Below are 9,222 nucleotides of genomic sequence, written 5' to 3' on the forward strand. Positions count from 1 at the left end.
ATGGCCGGGGAATGCTGTTCCTCATCTCTGTCTGGGAAACTCATTCATGTAGGCTACAGAGACTGTCATGCAGGCTACAGGGCCTGCTGAGGGTGCAAGGAATGGTAGCTGGCCTCTGCCTTTTGTAGAGCTGTCTTTCTGTCTCTGGTTTAGCTATAAAACCATTTACCGAGAGCTGGAGCAGAGCATCAAAGCAGCTGATGCAGTAGAGGACCTGAGGTGGTTCCGAACCAACCATGGACCAGGAATGGCCATGAACTGGCCACAGTTTGAGGTAAGGAGGTTTGTGTCTATAACTCTGTCCACCCGGGAAGAAGCCTCTGGCCCTCTAGTTGAGCTATGAATGTTGGTCACACTCCCTGCTTTATGTATGCAAATGTCTGACTGTAGTGGTGTCCAGTGTCCCAGGCACTGTGTCTGAAATCCTTCAGATACCATCACTTACCATTGGCACTCCCCTGTTATGTTTATCCTGCCATACAGAGTGCCCATTTTGGCCCCAGGCATCATGTTGGGCCACAAGGGCTAGCCAGTATCAATGAGTTGCTCTCCTGATTCCCCCCTCCCCCGCACCACCGAGGGTTTTTTTCTGCCTTGGGCTGTAAAATTCAGTGAATCTTGGCTCAATGTGAGTTTGCCTAGTTTGCCTGTTCTTCCATCTTGTGGGCCAGAGCTGTGCAGTGTCTTTATGTTATAAATGCAAGGGCCTGTGGATCTTGAGGCTAGGGTTTGATCAGCAGACCCACCCACTTTCCTGACAGTGTAGAAGGTAGTGGCTGAAAGCCCCACTAGCCATGCTCCCTGAGGGAAAGCATTGTCTCCTCCTCATTCACTGGGTGTGGTGTGAGCCCCAACCCTGCAGCTGCTGAGAAGAGTCCTTCAGGTCAGGCCCTATGGCTTCTCTGGCCTGATAGCCAGAGCTTGGGCGGCATCTGTCCTTACCCCTTAATAGCTTTGGGACTTGAATAAGCAAGTCCCTTATGTGGCTTAGTTTTTCCGTGTTACAGTATGAATAGCCACCTGGGGTTATTGCAGAGTATAACCTGATCTATGCTGGGTTATCACATAAACTTGGGCTCCCCACAAGTTCCTCAGCCCTTTGGACCTGCATCTGTCCTTGCTCCCACACTTCTTTTTCTGGAATTCATGATATCTCCAAATGGCAGGAGCTGAGCTGAGCATCTCCTACATCTAACCACCAGGAGGCTGCCAGAGCAGACCCCTACAAGACATTGAAGTCCAGGGCCTTTTCTAGTGTAAGTGGCCCCAGAGGCAACAGTCCTTCTTCCAGTGCCACACACACCAGGAAGAAGTATGCTGAGTGGTATCTTAGGCATAGCTCGCACTCAGCTCCCAGTCTGCTTGTTGCTCTAGAGTGGCACAGGGCACCGTGTTCATGAAGTCTCCTGCTTCCCTCAGAGTGCCTCCTAAACCAGAGAGGGCAGCGGTGGAAACGATCGGGCTAATTGTCCTCAAGGAGGGAGTACCCTGGCCAGAGTCTGCGGGCCCCTCTCTGGGGTCCAGCCCTCCCCTGTTCCTTGTGTTCACATTGATAGTTGTTACCAGGTTGTGTCTGACTTTCTCTAATGAAGTTGTTTTCGTTTTTCATGCAACAAGGATGAAGTAAGTTTCTGCTTTTGATTAACTCATGGATTGCCAAGCTTCCTACTGCATGTAGTCAGCCTACTGAGTTCCCTGTCTGTAGAGGCCCCAGTTCTGTGGCCCTTCTTCCAAAGTTCCTGGTGCTGATCCCATTATTCCCTTGTTAGAGTCCATTTGTAGTTAGAGGACCATGGGGAACGTGAGGTTCCAGCTGAGTTCTTAGCCTACTTACTTCCATTAGGACAGTCATTAAAAGACAAGGAGACTTGGGTTGAAGTCTCTGGCCCAAGACTGTGATCCACTCTATATGGACCTCAGTTTTTCTTGGCCTCTGTATTTCCTCATCTGACAAATGGAAAGCTAGGCTTAACATGTCTAAGATGACTGTGAGCCTGATATTTTATAAGAGGAAACAGAGCCGTGCACCAAGGCACATTGGATTTAAATTTAATTGCGTGTGGAGGAGTGGAGTGAGTGTGTAAGCCAGAGCACAACTCTGTGGGGCTGGTTCTCTTCTTCCATCTTTCCATGGGTTCTGGGGCTTGACCTCGGGTTGTCTCCCTTTCAAGGCGAGCACTTTTACCTGATTAGCCATCTCACTGATTATAATTACACTTATTTGATAGTGGAGATGGGAGATAAGGAGAACTCATTAAGTGCATGAATACACTGGATTTTTCTGGAAAATCAAGACCTAGCGCCTTTCCCACTGAAAGCTTCTTGTTGGGAAAGCAGAAGGGGTTTTGGGGACATAAGCCCTCTGTTCTTCTGTTAGCTGCCAGCATGTCGCTCTGATTAGAGTGATGTATCAGGGAGTGACTTTGGAGACTTGAGCGTGCAGTGCCTGTCTGTCAGCCTCCTTTGTGGTACTATAGCCACCTAGGCCCTGATTTTATTTTCAGTCCTGGTTTAGTTTTCTATGTGGCAGACTTGCTCAGGTTCCTTCAGACTTGCTAGGTCCCTGTTGTGACCTAGGGTGCTCAGAGATTAAGTACTTCAGCCAGGTTCCCCACAGGGCTGGCTCCTGTCTACTTGAGAGGCTCAAGACCACCAGAGCTGTCGTGGGTGGATAGAGCCTAAGAACCGTGGTGAACAGGGAATGGGATTAGAAGGCTCTCCAGGACTGTAATAAAAGACAGTAAGCATCATCAGCTATGGTTCAGGCTGTTTCTGAGATTGGGTGAGGGTGAGGTATGGTGTGGTATGTGTATTGTTTGGTATAGAACCTATGACCTTAGGTATGCTAGGCAGACATCTACCACTGAACTACATATCCAGCCCTCAGACTAAGTTCTGCTGTCACCATCATGTTCTATAAAGTCTGCTACTTGATGCCAACCTGTTGTTAAATGGGTGCCAACCTTCATATCCTTTAGGCCCAAAAGGTAGCTTGGGGTTTTCTGGGAGACAGGGGAGAGCAGGGACCACAAGGCTGAATATTACTAGTTGCACAGGGTGGGTAGCTGCTGCCTGAACAAGTGTTTTGGACCACTGTGGTTTCCCAGAAAATGAACCTCTCATTTCCTTCCTGTGGCCCATCGCCCAGGAGTGGTCTGCAGATCTGAATCGAACTCTCAGCCGGAGAGAGAAGAAGAAGGCTGCTGATGGTGTCACCTTAATGGGAATCAACCAGACAGGTGACCAGTCTGGGCAGAACAAGCCTGGCAGGTGAGCTCCAGTCACAGCTTGAGAACTGACTGTCAGGAATGAGGATATCTGCTGGTCCTGGGATGCCACTAGTTTGGGCACATGGATGATTCCCATACGCTCTGGGAACTCCCTGAGCTCTGGGTAAACCCCGTCTCTGGATTCTTTTTCTGCTCGTGCTGAAACGAACTCCTGAAAGATCCAGAGAAAGCGCCCCATGCACATTGTGCTTGTCCTAGTACAGGGCTGCTGGGGTTAGCTGCTTGTGTTTATCCCCATGGTGCAGCCCTGGGTGAACACAGCAGATAGACATGATATCCGTGGCATCATCCTGTGGGACTTCCATGCACATGCCAGCAGTTGCAGGACAGTGGGGGATGGACAGATGCCCCCCCCTCACTTAGTGTTAGTTATTTCTCACTAGGCTTGAGGTGTAACTCAACAGATCATTTGCCAGCAAATAAGTGCCCTAGTTCAGTCCTAGCACTCTGCATAGAGTACCCCCTTGTCCTCAACACAGAAATCTCTGACTTCATTGTCTAAAATGGCTTGTGGACAGAAGGAGTACCAAGTGTGGTCATTAGAACCTTCTGGAAATAATGTGCAGTAGGACTTGGCTAGAGGCCTCTGCCATGCGTAGGTAATGGTTACATTAGCTCAGATTTTAGTGCCATGCTTACTGGCCCAGGCACTAAGCCCTCTACCCCGCTGGGCTCTCCAGTCACATGTGGCTGGTGCTGCCCAGGTGCTGTGCATGGTGGCTCTACAGAGAGCTCTGTTGGAGTAACCAACCTCAGAACCAACCTGTCCTCCCGATGTGCCTGGGGGTAGAAGGGAAGGAGCTGGGACTCAGGGGACCCTGTGGACTAGTGCTGGCCAGAGAGGATGCACCAGTTCAGTGCCCAGCACCAAGTCCCTCAGAGGTCAGCTAGAGCAGGGAGCTCAGGAGGTCAGAGTGTCTGCTGGTGTCAAACACCCTGCCTGTATCCCAACAGACAGCCAGGGTCACTCTGGCAGCTGAGGGGTTTCCCACCCTCACCTGCTTGGCTTTTGGGTGGTAGCTGCTCCATTTTAAGAGCATGCTGCCCAAAGCCCTGCTGAGGAAGCACGGTACATCAGCCTAGGGCAGTGGTTCTCAACCTTCCTATTGCTACTGACCGGTTAACACAGTTCCTTATGCTGTGTTGACCCCAAGCATAAAATTATTTTTGTTGCTACTTTTATGAATTGTACTGTTGATATCTGTGTTTTCCAGTGGTCTCAGGCAAGCCCTATGAAAGCGTCATTTGACACTCCCTCAAAGGAGTTGCAGTCCACAGGTTGAGAACTGCTGTCCTAGGGTGACTCTTTCTATGTTTTTTTGTGGTGGCTCCGTGATAGTGTTCTATGCCCTGTGTCCCCTTCATCCTACTCCTTAGCACCCAGTGTCTCTCTTATTAGCATTGGACTGGGAGGTAATTGGCAAGTTCTGAGACTGATTTGACTCCAGAGCATTAGAGGACCCTTCTGTGCAGCAAGCTTCAGTTTTGATTGTGGCAGCTTCAGCACAAAGAGGGAGCTGGCCTGTTTAGTAGTTAGCAGGACACTGGAGAGCTGGGAAGGCCCCTGCTCCAAGGATACAGTCCTTCCTTTGCTGCTGCTTCCCAAGGAGCTCCACCATCAGTTGTTCCCACTGGCTAGCCTTACGTGGGACTGAGGACCTAGGAGACTGTGGGGAAACCCTGAGCCAGGAAGTACTTGTGCATGTGTGGTGGACAGTTAACTTGTAGATAAATCAAGATGTGTTGACACACGTATAGCCACACATCCACCTAAAATCTTCAAGCAACATCCTCCTAATGAGGAGCTGCTGTATCTAGAGACACTGTCACTGTCTTCTGTGCTGGAGTCACCAGGGCCCTCAGGGGGCCCCAAGCTGTGATCCCTTAAAGCTCTCTTTCTCCCCTTAGCAACCTTAGTGTCCCGAGCAACCCCGCCCAGTCCACGCAGTTACAGTCCAGCTACAACCCCTTCGAGGACGAGGACGACACGGGCAGCACCGTCAGTGAGAAGGAGGACATTAAGGCCAAAAAGTTGGTGAACACACACTTCCCTCTGGCTTCCACCTCGCTCTCTTTGTGTCTCCTCTCTCTATATCCAGGGGTCTCTTGGGATCTCACCCCTCAGCACTTCAGCAATGCATGGGCCTCCAGGACCTGGGCACCTGCCCTCTGCATTTCAGGCCTGCTGGGACAGTGTCAGGCCTTTCCACCCCTCTGGGAGGGCACAGCTAACACTCTTTGCTTGCTTTTCCTGTCCTTTGTTAACCCTTTAAGGCCTGAACAGCACCACTACAGGAAGACAGACAGGCAGTCTAAGCTGGGGGACCTGCTGAAGAGGGTCGAGGTCTACCTACAGGCACTACTCTGGGGTATTCACAGGCCCCCAGCTTCCCTTGAGGGCGCAGGATGAATGTGGATAGCATGAAGGCTCTGAAGGGCCTGGCTGCAGCTGCCTATGGGGCAGGAACTCTGGGTGGGGATCTCACATTCTTTATCAGTCCCGTGCTAAGTACCTCATGTCCTCCTCTTTGTTTCAGTGTCAGCAGCTACGAAAAGACTCAGAATTACCCTGCTGACTGGTCTGATGATGAGTCTAACAACCCTTTCTCTTCTACGGATGCCAACGGGGACTCTAACCCATTTGATGAGGACACCACCTCAGGAACGGAAGTGCGAGTTCGGGCCCTCTATGACTATGAGGGACAGGAACATGATGAGCTAAGCTTCAAGGCTGGTAGGTACCCTCCCCACATACCCCACTGGGAATAGAGACGTCAGCCTTCTGCGGGACTTGTCTTTTGTTCTGGAAGTCTTGTCAAGTTCCTGCTAGTTTCATGTGTGGGTCTTCACCACAATACCTTCCCCTACCTGATCTTTGCATGTCCCCTTGTTCCAGCCAGGGAGGTGGGAGTGTACTGTTTGTGTTAGGGCGGAGCTTTGTCAGCCATCGACCTTCACTGCCTGCTAGCTGCCAGCTGGTGTTATAGCTCTACCTTTGCAGGCATCTTGTGTGCTGTTATTTCTATTAAGATCTCTGTGTTCTCAGATTACTCAGTCAGCAGCAGAGGATTAACTACTGCAGCCACCAAGCTATCGCCGCAGTCTTTCTGGGTTACCTCCTGTTTGCTCTTTGTCTCTGCTCTCCAACCGGAAGCTTCTTGGAAGAAGCTGTGCTGACAGTTGACCTGTCACTTGAAGCAAGATTTTAAGAAAGGACTGTAGTGACCGCGTGTCCTCCAAAGGCTTTGGGGGCTAGTCAGAGTTCCATCACTGGTCCAGAACTCTCTCCCTCCTCTTAACTGTGTAGCTTGGTAATCTCATGTTGCCTACCAGTCTTTTTGTTCATCCTTTTCGGTGCTGCAGACTTTGCTGTGATGATCTTTTTAGCCCTACTCTGTGTCCTCACTGTGAGCCAAGGCAGTTTTCACCACAGGCCCCTTCCCTTACTGCTTACAGAGTGAGCTCCTGTGTCGTGATAGAACAGTACAGCACACTCAGGCCCTCTGCATCCAGAGCACCTCATGTGCTAGCACTTGGTAGACTCCTTGTCTGCAGATGGAAATGTATAGGACACAGACCCTGTTTGCCCAGGACTCTGCCAGGTCTCTGACTCAGGAAGCAGAACCTCAAAGAGCCACAGGAGTGAGCCCTAAAGATACCTTAAGCCACCATACAGAATGAAAACATGGGGGCATGTTGCTAAACAAAGCAATCTAGGACACACAGGATAGGCCCAAGGCTGCGCCTGGTGCTCTCACAATCTGGACTGCTGCTCGCCCCAAGGTCGCTCGAGAGCTGCCCTTTTCAGGCCACAGTGGCCTCTATGACAGAAGCTTTGAATACAACTAGTAGGGAAATATCCAGGGTCTTAACTTGCCTTCAGGAGGATGCCTACCCCTCTGCTTTGGAGACCCTCTGTCAATCCTTCTAGAAGCATGTTCCACATCCACATAGGATTTGGATGTGCAGGTGAGTTTTTGTGATCAGTGTTGCCCACTCTGTCACTAAGGCCACCCTCTTTTTGTCTTACAGGGGATGAGCTGACCAAGATAGAGGACGAAGATGAACAGGGTTGGTGCAAGGGACGCTTGGACAGCGGCCAAGTTGGCCTATACCCAGCCAACTATGTTGAGGCTATCCAGTGACAGACCATGGGCAGGCTGGCGGAGAAATGGAAGTGGGCAGTTCAGGAGCTCCGTTAGCCTTGGCCTGGGCAGTAACACCTCCAGCGCCCCCAGCAGCTGTGTAGGCATCCACTCCACCTGCAAAAGATGATGGTTCTGTTGTTCTTGGCTTCCTGGTATGCTTTGAAGGCAGATGAGCTGGTGATTTCATTGGGGACTTGGCCCCTTTCGAAGCACATCTGGGCAGATCTAGGCACAGGAAGACATGGTCCAACAGTGAGAGCCAGGCCCCTCCCCACCCCACCAGGTCTCTGTATCATGGATTTGCACCTTCTTGCCCTTGCCCCTCCCAAGTCAATGACGGATCACACTGATTCTTGTTCCACTGATTATTTTCTCTGATGAGTCCCTACTTGCAAGTTTAATGAACAGACTTACTTGCCGTATTCTGAGTAAAAAGTTTGAGGTTTTAATTTAAAGGCACTGTACAGTTATACTTTTTTTATATGCTCTTCCAGTCAGTTAAATTATGGCCTAGACTGATCTGAGATGTTCTCCATGGACGCTGTCTTAATTTCTTTGTGCTGTGTTCAGATATGGGGTTGCTGCAGCAGGAGTTCCATGGCAAGTGCCAGTTGCAGGGGTAACCTTGTGCAACGTTCTCCAGCATCACCATGGTTAGAAACTATTTTCACTCTATTCTTGCTTCAATTTTTGCATATTAACAGTTTTGTTAGTGATTTGGAAAGTTAAACATAAGAAGACTAACTTTTCAAAGCAGCTGCATCTGTAGATGGAGATGCTTTACAGTAGACCGTCGTGTCGTGATGTATATCTGTATATATTATTTGATATTCAGAGAATCTATAGAGTTCACCCACTGTTGAGAGCTGGTGGCTTCTGACAGCAGGGCTTGTCAACTGCTTGAAGCCCATGGCATTGAAGCATAGGCATGGCTTGCTGTCAGCCTCCTCCCGGTTAAGATGTGGCTCTGGCCTCTGAGTGGAGCTGCTGAGAAGACAGGCTCATTGGCCAGGCCTCCGTCTCCATGGCAGAGCACTGGAAAAGCTCCTAGGTGTTTGCAGTGGCCCAGGCTTCACGGTCCCTGTGTCACTCAATGGAGAGTTAGAGGGGTGCAGTACCCCACCACACACACACAAGTCCCTCCAAGTACCCTTGTCCTCAGGTGCAGTGGGACTGTCCTGAGACCCAGGGTTGGGCAAAGAGAGAGTTTTATTTTGTTAGCTCAGACAGTGTGCAAGGTCGCACATCAGCAACTTGTGTTTCTTCACTGTTTGCCATGAGTGCCATTTTGCTGTGGCTATGTGTCATGACAACTTACCAGCAGAAATCCTTGTTCCTAAGCTACAGATTGACCAAAAGCTGTCAAGTCCTTAATGTTTAGAAATTCCTTTAAATGTATAGTATTTTAGAAGAGCAACAACAAATCAATAAACAGTTGATCTTGTGCGTTTGACAGCCCCTTTGCCTTCCACCAGCCCTCCTCTTCACATAGACCTGTCTCCTTGGGGTGCACCAGCTCTGAAACTGGGCAAGATGCCTTCTCGGGCCATGTCTCAGTGTTCCTGCCACCAGAGGCTGGGGGCTTGAGGGTCTTTGGGCATCCCTGTGGAGGGCATTCCTGGTACCACCCTCTTTCCCCAGACCTAACAGGACAAGACCAGCAGCTACTCTCCCCATAGTTGTCCTCATACCCATGAACCTACTGTGTTGACCTGTGTGTGCCACTGTTGTGTTTCTGCAAGTAGCTGATCTCTGGGGTAAGGTGATCAGTGCGGGTCCCCTCA

The 9,222-nt window shown here is 50.2% G+C and overlaps 1 protein-coding gene across 5 annotated transcripts in view; it reads left to right on the forward strand.

The window, feature by feature from the left end:
* Pacsin2 (protein kinase C and casein kinase substrate in neurons 2) overlaps nt 1–8,882 on the forward strand; it is a 98,353-nt gene extending 89,471 nt beyond the window's left edge. For 4 of the 5 annotated variants that reach the window (XM_021643151.2, XM_060388937.1, XM_060388938.1 and 1 more), the window contains 5 exons: nt 154–274; nt 3,149–3,270; nt 5,199–5,321; nt 5,828–6,024; nt 7,323–8,882. In XM_021643151.2, coding sequence (XP_021498826.1) covers nt 154–274; nt 3,149–3,270; nt 5,199–5,321; nt 5,828–6,024; nt 7,323–7,435 — 676 coding nt within the window. In that variant the 3' untranslated portion in view covers nt 7,436–8,882. The remainder of the gene's footprint in view (nt 1–153; nt 275–3,148; nt 3,271–5,198; nt 5,322–5,827; nt 6,025–7,322) is intronic. The other variant, XM_021643154.2, reaches the window with a different exon arrangement.
* The last annotated feature ends 340 nt before the right edge of the window (nt 8,883–9,222 follow it).

This window comes from Meriones unguiculatus, chromosome 8, assembly GCF_030254825.1.
Source record: "Meriones unguiculatus strain TT.TT164.6M chromosome 8, Bangor_MerUng_6.1, whole genome shotgun sequence".
Classification (NCBI taxonomy): Eukaryota; Metazoa; Chordata; class Mammalia; order Rodentia; family Muridae; genus Meriones; species Meriones unguiculatus.